This window comes from Pipra filicauda, unplaced genomic scaffold (assembly GCF_003945595.2).
Source record: "Pipra filicauda isolate LSUMZ 115617 unplaced genomic scaffold, ASM394559v2 scaffold222_size1277272_pilon, whole genome shotgun sequence".
In the NCBI taxonomy this organism is placed as follows: Eukaryota; Metazoa; Chordata; class Aves; order Passeriformes; family Pipridae; genus Pipra; species Pipra filicauda.
The window spans coordinates 360,160-375,528 of NW_024104335.1; the positions used below are offsets into that span (position 1 = coordinate 360,160).

General features: G+C 48.9%; 1 protein-coding gene across 1 annotated transcript in view; it reads left to right on the forward strand.

Moving 5' to 3' along the window:
- LSP1 (lymphocyte specific protein 1) overlaps positions 1–15,369 on the forward strand; it is a 49,957-nt gene that overhangs the window by 20,390 nt on the left and 14,198 nt on the right. The window contains exons 2-5 of the mRNA XM_027724098.2: positions 4,539–4,691; positions 8,025–8,114; positions 11,439–11,634; positions 12,613–12,735. Of these exons, the coding sequence (XP_027579899.1) occupies positions 4,539–4,691; positions 8,025–8,114; positions 11,439–11,634; positions 12,613–12,735 (562 nt within the window). The remainder of the gene's footprint in view (positions 1–4,538; positions 4,692–8,024; positions 8,115–11,438; positions 11,635–12,612; positions 12,736–15,369) is intronic.

The window sequence follows — 15,369 nt, forward strand, 5'->3', positions numbered from 1 at the left end:
TTTCAGTGGCGATGGACACTGTTTTATTTGCAGGTGGTGGGGCAATGTATCTTCTGGGAAACACCAGCTGTCATGCCAGGGCTGCATGTGGCTCCTCCTAAATCCTGTTCCTGAAACCTTTTCCCTCGTGAACCCTGGCTCTGGGGGCAACCTACCCAACAGACGCAGCAACCAAAGTCAACACTCTCCTGGCCTGATAACCCAGCGAGCTCAGGAGACAGGAATGTCCAGTGTGCGGGTAGAGGGTTCTTGAGTTTTTCTGGCACAGGTCTGCAAAGCCCAAAGCCTCTGGGAGGCATTTGATTTTCCTTTCTGGAATTAGCTTTAGTGCTGAAGGTTGGGTTTGGGCCAGCAAAACTTCCTTTGAGCTGTCAACCATGCAAAAGACTCCTTGAGTCTGCAGAGCTTCCCTTAAACACAGCTCATCTGGTGCCAGAAATTTCCCTTGCCTGAATATTATAATCTCCTCTAGTGCTGGTGAGGAATTGCCCAATGGAAACGTGACCTTTCCAGCAATGCTGGCTTGTCTGGAGCTGGTGTTTGTGGCCATGTGGAACAGTGAGGCCAGGGCTTGGTTGCTTGTAATGCTGTTCTGCAAAAAGAGGTGTTTTGTAGTGCAAACAGAAACAAAACCTCTCCTTTGGCTGGGGGTCCAGAGGGAGGTGAAGTCAAGAGCTGGATCTGAAATGGGCAGCTGGCCCCAAACAGAGCAGAAGCCTAAGCATCCCAAACGCCTGGCAAGCAGTGACTCTGTGGCCAAAGCTGAACCAGGGTGCTTTCAGTTCATCTTTAGACCTGCTGGATCTTCTCACCTCCTCAGGAAGAGTTAAGTCCCTTCCACAAAGTGTGTTTGGCTCAACCATGACCTTTCAAAAGCTGTTGGCAGAGTTGTAGGGACTGTGTAAGAGAAATGACCCAGTCTTGTGCTAAGGTCTTGCTGGAGCAAGTCTTGCTGCAGCTCCAGGCTGCTGGGGCCACAAAGAGGTCTCCCTACCCTTCCTCATCCCTTCTCCAGTCACCCTAAAGTTTGCGTGAGGGGGTGAATTTCTTTTCACATTACATGAAAATCCCTCTGTATAGGGGTTTTATAAAGGTAAGTGGCTGGATGCCGGAATGTAGCACGCTCTAGCTCATCTTGCAATTCTTCAAACTTCAAGTTGTCTTACTTTCCATTTCCCTATCCTGTGATGGGTGAAATGAATTTGAGAGCTATTGGTCCCACTGGCAGCTATGAGTCTGCTTCTTCTCCAAACCTCCCCAGCCTGAGATCAACCTGGGAAAGTGCTGGCTGGGGGTGAAAGCAGAGATACGTGGGATCAGCCTCATCCTGAAGCACTGGGTAATTATTTCTAGAAGTGGGAAAGACGGTTGTGAAATATCACTGTGGGCCGAGCACGTTGAGCTGCTGAATGCAATTGTGAACAATTAGAGCAAACGGAAAACCATGGTCCCTTCTTAGAAAATGGAACCGTTTGGAAATTAAATCTTTCCAGCTTTTTGCTTCGAAAGGCAATTTAACAGCTGACCCCCTGCTCACACTTGTGATTGTCCAAATTGGAATGGCACATTTGTCTGGGGTCCAACAAACCCCTGTAGCTGACCCAAACACAAAAACAAATGCAAGGCTTAGTTTGTCATCTGCTTGTGTTTTTTGTTTTGGTTTGGTTTGGTTGTTTTTCACTAAAGACAAATATTTGTGCTGCTAGGTCAGTCAAAAAGTAATCATCCTTTTTCCTCTGCTTGTCAGTGTGATTACTGAACCCCAAAGCATCACTTATTAAACCTCATTCCATTACCAGCCTGTTTGAGCATGAGAGAGAGCTCAGAATCTGCAAATAAACTGGTTTTAGGTGTTTGCTGGAGAGTGCTGGTATTCCTGAAGGCAGAGTGAGTGGGGGCTTGGTGGGGGCTTTATCTGCAGCCCTTACTGCTGAGCAGAGGCATGGTGCTCCCAGCATTTCAGCCCCACCAGGATGCTCAGTGTGTCTGAGCCACATCCCAGCACAGTGGCGGACAACCTGGAAGCTGGGTTGCTCTGTGGCAAAGGGAGCTGGGAAAGTTATTTCCCTGCTTTTGCAGAAAAATCCTTCTCCCCAAAACAGTCGCCCCCGGCTCTGTCCTCAGCTTGTTTGAAGGATGCAGGGACAGAATAGCGAGCCGGTGAGGTCATGGGGAGAGAGTTAGTCACATCCAACTGGGAAAGGGAGAGGGCTGCCAACCAACGTTGCTCTCAGTGTGGAAAGCTCATATGCTTCAGAGGGTACCCCCCTCCAAGCTCCCCTGGGCACCCTGGGCAAGCAGGGAGGGTTTGTGCAGCACTGCCTCTGCAGCAGCTTCCCAAGGAGCTGTAGGAGGGGGTGAAGGATTTTAATTGAAATCTAACTTGTTCTGGCATGAACATGGACCTTGCTTCTTGTAACTGGGGCGATATGGGAGAGAGGGGGTTAACAGCCTTTCTGAATTGGAGACTATCTGGGGCTGTCGCACAAGGGAGGGAGATCATGGCAGAGTTTAATGAATGACTTCATTTATATATTAAAAAAAAAAAACACAACAACACAGTGGCTTCCTGCCAGGCCCACAGACAAGGGTTTCTATGGGAACCTGAGGAAAAATAATAAATAGGAGTGTGGGATGAGTAGGGAAGGGAGGAGGGGAGCCCAGGCTGTGGTCTAGATCCACGTTGTTCCCCATGGAGAACAAGGTGGCAAGGGGTGATGAGGGAGTAAAAGGGGAAAGAGCTGAATTTGCTGCTTGCAAAAAGACCCCACCCAAAATAAGGCAGGCAGTAACTACACAGCAGTGGAGCGTTTTCTTGGGCTAGTCCTGGGATTTGCTTTTTTCCCTCTTCCCCCATGGGCGCAGCTGGGATGGGCAACTTTTCTACATCGGGCTCCACATCCTGGCTCTGCTGCCTTGGGGCAGGTGGGAGTTCAAGAGGGCAGTGATTTAGGGTCATCCCCAGCTTGCTGACTGGCCAGTGGTGGGACCACTGCAGAAAGGGATGCTGCTGGGGCTAAGCTTGACAGTCCTGCTGCCACTGCAGAGTAAAATAGGCTCCGAGGGGGTCTCCCTGGAAAGGCTACCAAGGTTCATAATGTAATTAGAAAGGCCAAATTTTTCCTGAACAAAATCTATCAATTAATCCCAATGGGCTTTTTTTTTCTCCCATTGCTGTAGAGGGAGGTACCTGTCCTGAACCTCAAATGAAAACAGCATTTTAGTGAGACCCTTGGTGAAGTGAGGCCCTTTCACATGGTTGCTAGTCCACACTATGGGCAAACCCAGGCAGGCTGGCAGAGTGGCACATCTGGGGGCAGCTGAAACCTGTTCCTCATTCACTCAAACTGGGCTGAAACAAGTCTCAACTAAGGCATTTCTGTTTTTTTTTCCCTTTTCCTTTCCACAAGCTCTTTGCCCCCATCTGAACTATGTTGCACTGTGTCTCCTATTGAGCAGGTTCATCTTATGGGGACTGCAGTCTTCAGGGCATGCCTGAGGAGGGGAAGTTCAGGTTGGGCTGGATCCTGCTGCTGGTGGGAGATCGCCTTCCTGACTCCCATGTGTATGCTTTGCTTCAAGAGCATTTCTGTAAATAGGTTTGCAAACACCAGGGGAAACAGCCTTCATGGTCTGTTTTGGACGTGGCTGAGTCGGGGTGAGTGGGGTGAGGAAGCATCTGCCCCAGCATCAGTCCCAAGTACCATGAGTTAGACCTGGCCAGCTCCAGCTGCCATCATAGGCCCTTTGGATGAGTGGTGACCATCCCATGGCAGCATGTCCCTTTCTGCTTGCGGCTCAGGTGGAGCAGGAGCTGATCCCATGTGGGGAGTGACTGGACTGGCATTATCACCAGAGGAGGAATGTGGCATTGCTTCCTTGGGGATGCAAGAGGCCATTCTACTGACAGAGGCATTATTATTCAGCAGCTGATATGTCTGGGGGAAGCCAAGGCAGGTTTTGCTTCTCTGCAGGGGTGGAAGAAAGCCGGGCTGGGCAGAGCAGGACATAGCTGCTGCCCTCCAGCACTTGGCTCCTGGTCAGGTAGGAGCAGCTCAACTGCTTGAGGAAACTCACCCCCAGAATGCAGATCTTTCCTGCCCTGGGCCAAAGCTTGAGATGGGGATGTTGGATATCTTGCAGCACTGCAAGACCCTTTACAAACCCTTCCTGGGGTGCAAAGCTGTTTTTGCAGGGAATGGTGCTTCCCAGTGGGCTTCCAGCGCGCAGGAAGGTGGCTGGTCTGGAAGGAAGGGGATATGCACCACATCTTCCTTGGAGAGACTTCCAGGCTTTTCTGCACCCCTCTCCTAGTCTATGTGTCCCACCTTATCCTTGCACATCCATCAGTCCCAGTGTGGAGCATTGCTGATGGAGGTGAGGATGCCACTTTGAAGGGCACCGCTCATGATGGGAGCACTCCTCTGCAGAAGCCTCCTGTTTGTCGGGGGGAGCACAGATACCTCAGAGGGTTATTACTGGGTTTCACAAACACTGCCTGATGGCATTAAGGGTGAGTTTTCCCTCTTTCTTGGCAGGCTGACAGCACAGTGGAGCGTGGAAGATGAGGAGGAGGCGGCAAGAGAGCGGCGGCGGCGGGAGCGGGAGAAGCAGCTGAGATCCCAGGCAGAAGAGGGCTTGAATGGCACTGTCTCCTGCTCGGAGAGTGCGAGTCCAGCACAGGAAAACCAGTAAGAAATACCCACAGATAAATCCTTCAGCAACACACTTTCTCCTTGCAGCAAAACCCTCCTGCATGCACAGCGCGTGTGTCTCAGTTGTTTGGGGTGGCTTGAGGAGATGGGGAAGTTCTCTAATAGGTTTAGGTTGGAGATCTAGCCCACACTAGCAGAAAAACTTATTTGGGCAGAAAAACACAGAAGCCATGCTTTGCTCTTTTTTATTTTGGCTGGAGGCTGGGTGTTTTACGGCCCTGAGTGTTTACACTGGGACAGCTTGGGCAAGGCTGAGCTCTGGCAGGAAGTCCTCATTGCCAGTGATTTCAGTGCCTGGTTAAATTTCAACTTGTGAATCATCCTACACCGAAAGCAATGGAGGTTCCTGATACGTGCAAAAACGGACACGTACCTGAGGATGTGATGCACAACCCCGAGCAGATCACAGTGCTGGTGCCCGAGCAAGCAGTCACCTATCCTGGCTGGGCTCCCCACTCCTCCCTTGGAGGATGCTGCCCTGGCACTGGGAGCATGAGCAGCCCCTGACCTGGTGCAGTTCACAGTTCTGAGGGTTAAAACTAACTTTGTGCTTTAGTGGAGCAGGTCCTAAATGGAAGTAGCTCAGGAGGCATTTATGGAGATGTTGAGTTATCTACTGTCAAAGAGGAAACACCTGGAGAAGGGATAGGATGACATCCCCAGCATCCCACCACAGCCTCCTACCACAGCCTCCCCATGTCCATGGTTCAGAAGCCCAGATGCCGTGGCAGCACTGGGACTAGCACAAAAACCAGTCTGCTCTCTGAGTTGTCAAACTCTTGTCTCAAAGACCTCAGTCTTCCCACTGTGTTCAACTTATTTCTAAATATATTGAACACAATGGAAAAGTTATATGGGATTATAGTCAGAGAGAAGCAACAGTTTCATTTTATTGGAAAAATAGCAGAAGTTATTTATAAAAATCTATTATTTTTCCATTAAAAGTTTTTTTTTTCTTAGATACTTTCAAAATTATGCAGGACTTCTTTTTTTTTTTTCCCTTTTTTTTTTTTTTTTTTGTCTGAAAGCATTGCAGAGCACCTTCACAATCTTTTGTGGAAATACACACGGTGATATTCTGCAGACAAAACCACTGCATTCTGCTCTAAAAGCAAACAGAAGATCTGGACAGTTATAATAATCACTGACTTTTCCAAACCCCCCTTCACGTGGGAGCTGGAAAATAATTTGTAAAGGTCTTTAAAACAGCAGACAGGATCTCTGGTCTCTGCTTTGCTGGGAGATGCTATGAGCAGCCTCAGGCCCAGAGCAGTGTGCAGCAGCCCCAGTAACCCAGCTTGCAGGCTCCAGTCCCATTGGCATGGGCACAGACATGCTGCAAATCCCACAGGACCATTGGTGTTACCCAGATTTAATTGAGTGCTTAAGCAGGCAATGACAAGAACTCTTAAAATGAAGGGTTTTGGTCCCTGCTCCATGATGCTTAAGCTTGCTGGGCCAGGCTCAACCAAAAGGATGTTTCTTCTTCTCTGGCCATTCCCTGGTCTTGTTTATGGCTGCTGACAGCCACCTGGGCTTGCTCATGTGGCTGGGGTCAGCCCTGGCTGTTAATCTTCTGAAAAGCTTTGTTCTCTCTTGTGTAAATAGTGGCCCCTCCTTCCCTTGGCTCTTCCCATGCCGGGACTTACGGTATTGCTCCTGTTAGTTCAAACCAACCCTTGGCATTTCCTTGCACCAAACGGACAGATTGAATCTCCTGTTCTTCCTTCTCCCCACTAAAGAAAGCCATGCGTGTCCTTGGGAGCCAGAGGGATGGACATCAGCTAAAGTGGTGACATTGGGGCTGTGCTGGCTTGATGCTTCTCCTGGGGTCGTGTTTGCACAGGGAAGCAACCAGTTTTCTAAGAGCATTCAGGCAGTCTCTCTTGCTCCCTGGGAGTTTTTCTGGTAGCCCAAACACACATTTGTGACCAGGGCCACAAATACTGGAATGATTCTGCCTTGGACACCATCAGCACTCCAAATTGCCTGAAGCCCTGACCAGTGACTCAGCAGATTTGTCGCCCTGTCCTGATTCCACATCAAATTTTCTGGGTGTTATCCTGGGGCATCCACAAGCGGCCACTACACACACAGCAGAAAATAACCCAGCCCAGGTTGCAGTGTCCTAGACCTATGTAGCATCATTGCTTGGCAGTCCAAGGGGATGCTGAGGCATGGCAGGAGCTGGGCTGTGCTCAGTCTTGTGGCTTGAGCAGCCATTTTCATTGTGCACTCCCTGCTTCTCTCCCTGGTGAGAGCACATACGTTTTGTAAATCCTTGGCTCCTGCAGTCAGTTCAATATAAGACTCCCAGATCTCGGAGAATTCTTCATGTTTCAAGCCACTGGGGTCATGGAGGAGGCTGTGCATCTCCTGGCATCTCCTAAGAGCTCAGAAAGGCAAAAAAAAGACTTACCCACATTTACTATATATTTTGGACCTCTGGGTTCTAAACTAATCTCCGAGTTGCACATCCTAATTCCCATTCCCAGGCAATGTGATTGCCCTGAGTCCCAAAAGCCATCTCCTCAGGCCGATGCTTGCAGCATGATGCTTTCCCACCCAGGACCCCTCACTGGGAGGCGAGTCTTCTTGGAAACACAAGGAAAGAAGTAGGAAAAACCCAACAGTCCCTGTGCAAGGCCAGCCCACATCTGGTGCCGACAGCTGTGCAACCCCGGGAGGGCTGTGGCTCCGCACAGCAGCAGGATATGCACAGGCGGGGAGCTGGAGTCATGCAAGTGCATGTGCCTGGCTTAAAGCTGTATGGGAACGTGAGGATCCAGTGTCCTAATCTTTGGATCTTCATGCTTTCCTGTTCTAGCAAGCTGTTCAGGCCAGCTCCTGCTGATGTCTTATCTCTGGGGCTGCCTACAAGCATAGGACAAGCAGCAGCTGAGTTTGAAACACCTCTGGTGCGAACAAGCTAGGGCCAGTGTCAGTGCAGATGAAAACCATGGACTTTTTGTTTCTGATGTGCTGCTTGCCTTTGCCTGCATATGGCCTCAGAGACAAGCAGCAAGTGGGGTGCTCCTGCTGGAGATACGGAACTGCTGCTTCTTCCTCTCCATCATGCAATAATACCTCGAGAGACCCCCACTGTACAAGGGTGCTCCTGAGCACATGGTAAAGGCATCTTTCCTGTAACAGAGGATAAGGCTTCAAATGGGATTTAGGAGCAGCCAGAGGAGAGAAGATGGAATAGCTGAAGGAGAGAAGGACAGTGTCAGGCTGTGGCCCTTCCAGCCCAGGTTTAGGTCTTTTTGCATGCCTCTCATCCTAATTTTCCTTCTTGCGGTGTTTCAGCTATGACTTTAAGCCATCTGGGACTTCGGAGCTGGAGGAAGATGAGGGGTTCAGTGACTGGTCCCAGAAGTTGGAGCAGCGCAAACAGAGGTGGGTAGGTCACAGATGAACCCAGGGGAGGGGTACCAATGAGCTCAGCAAAAGAAGTGTCCCTGAGGAGGGGTGACCAAACCGAGGTCAAGTCTAGCATGTGTAAGGATGAGGCCAGAGGCTTGAGCATCAGATGCAGGACAGAACAGGCCCCACACCGCTGGAACAGATGCTCTCTCCTGCCCTTTGGGCTAGCTCGGGGGAATGGCCCAGGGATGGCCTCAGGCTTTGGGGATGTTTGGATTGAGCTTTGCACTCCAAGCAATGGCAGCCTGCCAGGACACCTGGGTTTGGAGGAGTGACAACAGCAGATTTAAGCCACCTGAGCTGTTGCAGGGGCTGAAACGACCTCTAACATAATCCAGGCCAGCCTAAAAAGCTGTTCTAAGTTATTGCTGCTTCCTGGCTCATGTCAGCATAGTGAGTGTTATGGCCCCAGCCCACCTTGTGCTTGACTCCTCTTTGAGCAGGGAAAAACAAGAAGCAAAGAGCCCTGAGCAGTGCCTATGTGCTAGCTGTTTAGTTCCCATCTCCCATCACTCCCGTCCTGCTGAATGGAACCAAACTTCTGCCTTAACCGTTTCCCTTGGACAACATCTACCTGCTCATTAACTCTGTGACTCAGCTCTCTTAGCAGCTTGATTTTGTAGGGAATTTTTGACATAGCCTCTTCTTTACCCCAAAGAATTCTTTGCCCAGAGGGGTGGTGGATACCACATCCTGGAAACATTCAGGGCTGGGTTGGATGGGGCTCTGGGCAACCTGATCTAATTGAAGATGTCCCTACTTACCGCAGAGGAATTGGACTAGATGACCTTTAAAGGTCCCTTCCAACCCAAACTATTCTATGATTCTATGACTGAAAAAATGCTTAAGATTAATATTTACTGCTGAACAAATAAATAGAGCTCACAGTTTTGTTACTTTTTTTTTTCCAAATGTCATGGCTAAACCACTCTGCAAGCTGTACCTTTGCAGCCCTGATCTCACAAGCACTGTTCAAGCACCTTGCCTCCAAGGAGCAGCATTGATTATAACATCTGTGGGAGCAATTAGGAATCATGTGCTTTTCAGCATGCTGCCTCTTTTTCCAGCCCCCCCTTGCAAAGAGTTTGCCTGGAGAGAAAGGCTACTGCTATTCCCTCCTTGGCTTTCAAAAGAGAATTAGCTGGAATTAGCATTATCCTCTCCAGAAATTTCTCCTTGGGTTTTTATGTGATATTTGTGTTTATTCTGTAGCAGAATGGAAAGGTGCTGAGCAGGGGGGATGGTATTCATGGCAGGTGAAGCCCATCAGCAGGAGGTGGTCCTTTAAAAGCAGGGGCTGTAGCTGAATGGGCACTTGGCTAAAGGCTGGCTGATTGGAGGCAGCTAAAGGGGCTCAGATCCTGTGGGCCTGCTGGGAGCAGGCTTTTTGCAACGGCTGGGCTTGCTTCCTGGCAGGTGGCTGTGCCCTATAAAGTTCTTTCAGCAGCTTTGCCCTTGCTGACCTACCTCATCCAAAGGACAAGCTTGGAGTGTGGTGCGAGCACAGGTAGGCTGTGTGTCTGATTCCCCATGCTGAGACAACCAGTGTTGTGGTCAGGGTTTCCCAACTCCTCTCTCTCCTGCTTAACTGAAGATGGAACAAACTCTGGGTTTTCATGTGAAGGTTGTTTAAGTGGTGGCTGTGAATGAGTGGATGGAGACAGCTGCTCTCTGTTGAATGGAGCTAAACCAGCTCCTGCATCCCCTGAGGGCCTTGATGCTAAGACACATTTTCTTTTTGGTTCTGGTTCACTGCTTTGTGGTGGGAGATCCATGCTATCAGCTGCACGGAAGAAGGTGTAGCTGTGCCAGCCTAGCTGCCCCCTATACAAAACTGCTGTGGTCTGAAAGATGTTCTATAGACTGCATTGTATCTGCTGGCCCTAATTTTTAACGTGAGCTGGCGCTTGAGCTGGAGGCATTGCTGCCGTCCTGGTGAAGAGCTGCTAGTTTCCTGGGCCTTCAGAGCTTGTTGACTTGTTATCCTCCCACCAACAGCCAAGCGAGCCAGAACATGCGTCATCTTTTTCCCCATGTGGTCAGTGTGGAGGGTTGGATGGTGGCTGACCTGTGAGCTGCCTTCCCAGCAGCAAGGGGGTGGGTGGAAAGGTCTTGCTTGAACTTGTTTTTGTGTTTTGGTACTGGCTGGTGAGGCAGAAGTGGTGAGTCAGCCTTGCCCTTTGGCAGCTGCCTGCTAGTCAGCTCTCTAGCCTTGCTCTCACAAGCCAGGTGATTTTCCAAGAAATGGGTGGGAGGAGAAAACTTTCCCCAGCCAGAGGACAGCTAGACGGCATGGCTGTGAGCCAGGGGTAGTTCTGGGGTTCTGTATTCCCACTGCCCTGTGCCCAAAGGCATGGGCTGCTCTGCTTTTGCAAAGTGATTGCATAAACATACTCCTAGGTCTCCTATTGAAGCCTCGGAGAGCTGAAGGAATTCTGTTGTACAAACCTGATTGATTTATTTTTTTTTTCCTGAACCCCTAAACCAAGGGGTAACCCCCTCTGCTGTGGAACTCCTGTGTTTTGCTGGGCTATGAGATGAGGAATGTGAGTAGAGGTGTAATTTAGTCTAGTGGGCAAAACTGGGGCTTGGGATCAAGTGTAGATATAGCACTGCTTGCAAAGCACTGTGTCTTGCAAATGAAAAACCTCCAGGTGAGTGGCTGTGCAGCCTTGCCCTGCAGTTTAGTTTCAGCTAGAGAAAAGAGGAATCTTAAGAAGCATGTCCATGTGTTGTTGGTTGGATCCTCCTCCAGCAAAAGACTGTTAACATGGAAGATGAGTTTAGGCAGAGAAGGGTTGTGTTTAGTGCCCCACATTGAATTGATGCTGGGAATTGTGGGGACAGCATCCGATCTGTGTCCTGGGTGCAGGACCGCAGGACATGCTGGTTCACCTGGGATTTTAGCTGTAGCCAAGCACGGAATTGAGCCAACACCACATCATGGTGGCAGTGGTCTGAGCAGCTGCCCTCTGCCAGGGGTCTGAGCAGAGGGCAGCTCTCTGCTTTCCTGTGGGTCTTGCCCATCATGATGCTGGTAATGTGCAGATACCTTCAGCTCTGCCACAGCTCTTAGCTGAGCTGAGTCTTGGACATTTGAAGTGTGGGAGTGTGACATGACTGCTGTTACATCTGAGTGCCTGTTATGTTGGGCTGTGAGCCCTGGTGTCGAATACCCAACAAACTGTAGGCTTGGGGAAGTGGTAAAACTGGATTTCTAGAGGTCTGAGGTACCTGATGGTGTCTGTAGGCCTATAATGATGTGTTTTTCTTCTTTGATCTCTCCCCCACCTCTAGGTCTCCGCGACAGTCTTATGAAGAAGAGGATGGTGGTGTGAGGGAAGCAGAAGGCAAACTGGAGCAGCTTCAGCTGGATCGGGAAAGCCCGGAGGAGATCCGGGAGGAGAATGCGGTTATCAAAGAGGAAGAAAGGTTGTGTCAGGAGGAAGAACAGGCCCAAGAGCAGGAGGAAGGGGAGCAAGCCAAGCAAGAGGTGGGATCAGGAGGAGCTGACTTTCTTTCTTCCAGAGGACTGGTGGGAGAGCTGGTACGGGGGCTGCTCTCCCTGATCTTAGTTCACCATTGCTACTTATGCTGCTGGGTGCTGAGCCATTAGAGGGTTAGATATGCTTTCGTGGCGTAACCTGGGGCTTGTGCTACTCTTGCCTACGTGCCTTCTTAGGGTCACTGCAGGCAGCCTCTGCCCTTTTGTGAGGGTGGTGTGTTTGCTGCCAGAGTTCGTGGTGGTTTTGCCATGTCCCTGCAATATTGAGGGGGAAAGCTACTTCTGTGGGTTTCAGGGCAGTGAATAGTTTTAAAGGAGAACTCAAATCTAAATTGTACTGCTTGTTTTTCTCTCACCAGCCTTTGTCACATTTTTGTAGCACTTTGTCTTGATAGATCTCTTAGTCTTGTGTTGCTCCCAGCTGAGGTTTTCTTTCATTGCTCTGATAATTTCTGTTTAAGGAGAGACAGAGACGAAGCTGGAACTTGAGTGGTGTGCAAGTCCATTAGGGTGGCTGAGTTTTAAATGTCATTTGTTCTAAATGGATTTTAACTGAGGATTTTGTCTGAGGCTGGTATGATTTTTGCATTTGAACTGTGTGTGACTCTTCCAGCCCTTCATTCTAAGGGCAGCTTCTCTCTCTCTCCTTGTGGCCTCTGAATGAGAAATTCATGGTTTCTTATCTCAGTCAAGTAAGAAGTCTGTATTAACTGGCGCAAGGACCCCTATTCATACCATTTGGGAACCTTGAACCTGCAAAATTTGTGATTTCTGCCCTCCCTTCCAAATGATACATGAGCTTCTTCCTGAATGTTTCCAAATCAGATTATATGAACTCAAAGTTTCTGCACTTTCATGTTTGTTTAGTGAAAAGCAGGAAGCCTGGGAGACAGGAAAAATCACTGTTGTTGCATAATAAGCAGTTTGACCATCTCACTTCCTGGCTTGTTAATTTTCTGCACTCAGGAAAAGAAGAGAAGAAGAAATGAGGAAGAAGAAACACCGGAGAAACGCCAGAAGGCCCCAAGCCTTACCAGCCTGGAAGAGGAGGAGCTGTGCTCTGACCACACTGCAGTGTGCTCCACGAAGGTTTGTGTTCCTGGGGCCCCTCTGGAGGCACAGCAACTATTGTAGTAGAGCACCTAACTAATGATGAGGAGAATGATCCCAGCCTTATGGCAATGTGGGGTGTGAATCGTGTTATCTGTCCTGCTACAGGCTGGGACTAACCACTCGAGCAGTTTGCTTCATCTTCCATGGTTGTCCACCTTCTCTCCTCCTACTTTGCCTGTTTGAGCTGTTGAAGGCTGTAACAGTCTCTGTGTTTGGCAATCACTGTGAAAGTCTGAAGTTCACTGAGGACTCCAGGGAATATTGTAATACTGAGAAAGATGTCTGTGCTTTCAACTTGTGAATTTGGTTAAAAGCTATACAAGAACTCAATCAGAAAATGAAATTTCCCTTCCAAAAAAAACCCCCACAAAAAGCCCCAGTAACTGAAACACTAGCATTTCTCTATCTTACTTGGAGTAAAATGTATGACTTAAATTGTTTAAACAAACTGGAATTCCTGATCCCTGAAGCATCGTGTCCTTCCCAATCACATCTGTCTGCACTGATGCTCTTGTGAAGCTTCTGTTATTAGCGCCACCTGACTTGCACCTTGTGACTTACATTGCGTTTCCTATAGATTCTCAGTTCTGTGTGAGTGCTTTTAAATACAATAGATACAGATAAGCGATTCTGCACTGAATGTTCTTTTGTCTTTGTAAGCCCTAAGCTTTTTGATTGTAGCAGTGAGGGAAATAGTGAGGAGTCTGTGTAGCCTGTTAATCTTTTGTTGGTATTATCTTTGCTTTTTTTTGCATTTAGATCTGTGCTATTTGCTGCTTAGTCAGCATTTCCTGGCTAGGGATGATTGTATGAGCACTTTCTTTTTCATCAGTAAATAGATTGCAAGAGGAAGGTTTCATCATCTACAACCATCAGATTCTTGCTCTTAATGGACAAACCTTTTTTATAATCAAAAAGAGGGGAGACAGGGTGGGTTTGGATGCAGGCTATGTAAGGTTTGAAAAGTGGGGTGGGGGTAGCCAAAGCGTGTTCCTGGAATGGGACTGGTGGGGAAATGTGGGAAACACTTTCAGCAACTTTTATGAAACTTCTGTCATTACAATCCCAAAACACACATAACTTCTTAACCTCAGCCTAACTGCTGCTGCTTGGATTAGCCCAGGGAAAGGTTTTTAGAAATACAGTCTGTGTTTTATGATGATGATGATGTCAGAGCTCACCCCTACGCCAAGCTGGATGTAAAGCTGTTCAGGAAAAATCTGAACTTGGAATCTTTCCAAAGGAAGGATGATCTTTACACCCTAGCCAGCAGGGCTTTGTGACCACTAAGAACTAAACACATTGACCACCAAGGTGTTTTGGCACAGGAAGCTCAACAGAAACCCTGCTTCTAGTGGAAAGACAAAAGCATCTGCAGTCAGCAGTGTGTTCCCTTGCCAGCTGTGGCTGGTGGAGGCTAGGTACACATCTGGGGTGGGCTGATGTTGGATTGCAGTGTGATTGGTTGGGGTGTCCAGGGCTCAGAGGGTCACTGTGGCCTGAGGGGCTGAATAGGTGTATGGTGGAAAGGGGGAAGCCTTGTTCCAGTCCTGTTTTGTCCCAGGCTGCTTGTGAGCTATGAGCTTTGAGGTTGGCTGAGTAAACAACTGTGGTTTCTTTTGGCCTACAGAAAGTGCTTTGGACCAGAGAAATACACAACTCTTGCTGCAAGGAATTGCCATACAGGGTAGGGGGAGGTGGTCTCCAAATAGCATAGTGAAAGTTTGTTCCTACCTAGACTGTCATGCTGGGATATACTGTCGCTTATAGCTTTTTCTAAGCCCCCCTAGAAAACCCCTGTTGGTAGGGTTTGGAGACTTGGCAGGGAGCCAGCTTCAAACCATATCACCACCACACCTGTTTAACCTGATGCCCATTTACAACCTTTCAGAAGCCCCTGTGGGTGGTTTGCACCTCTCAAGGCTTTTTGCTATTGATACGTACTTGTGGTTGAGAAGCAGAGACATGGGCAGGGATCTGCCAGGTTGCCCTTTCAGGTTACTGTTATGCACTATGAAGTAGCAGCCTGCCCATCAATGAGCTGGATGGTCAGTCCAGTCTGAAGTCATGGCTCAGAAGCAAGCATCACTTCCTGTAACACCAAGGGAAGGAGTGAACTGGCAGCAGGCAGGCAGCCTGCCTGGCAGAAAGAACTGGCTTATGGACTTCTCTCGTGCTGCTGTGTTGGGACCCTGCAGAGTGGCTCTCCCCATGTCATCTCTATTAACCAGGGTTGCACTGTTTAGTTGTTCTCTAATAGGCCTTCTGCTCTTTGGCACAGCTGGTAAATGTGTCCTCTATGTGACACTGTCTTGTCTTCTGTTTAGCTAGAATTTAGCACTGATTTCCTGAAAGCATCTTAAAAGGATCATTCAGTGCTGTTTTTTATCTGCTAACTTGGTAGGTGATGTTTCCTGTGGCACAGGCAGCAGTTTTACAGGGGGAGAAGGCTCCTTGTTACTTGGTTGCTGCTCCTTGACTCTGTGGGAGCTGGTGTTAAGAAAGCCTCCCCTTTGACTTCAAGGTGATTTTTCTCTCTGTATGCTTGTTTTCTGGGGCATGAAAAAGTTGCGATGTTTAGCAACATTTGGGCTTTCCTTTCCTGCAGTG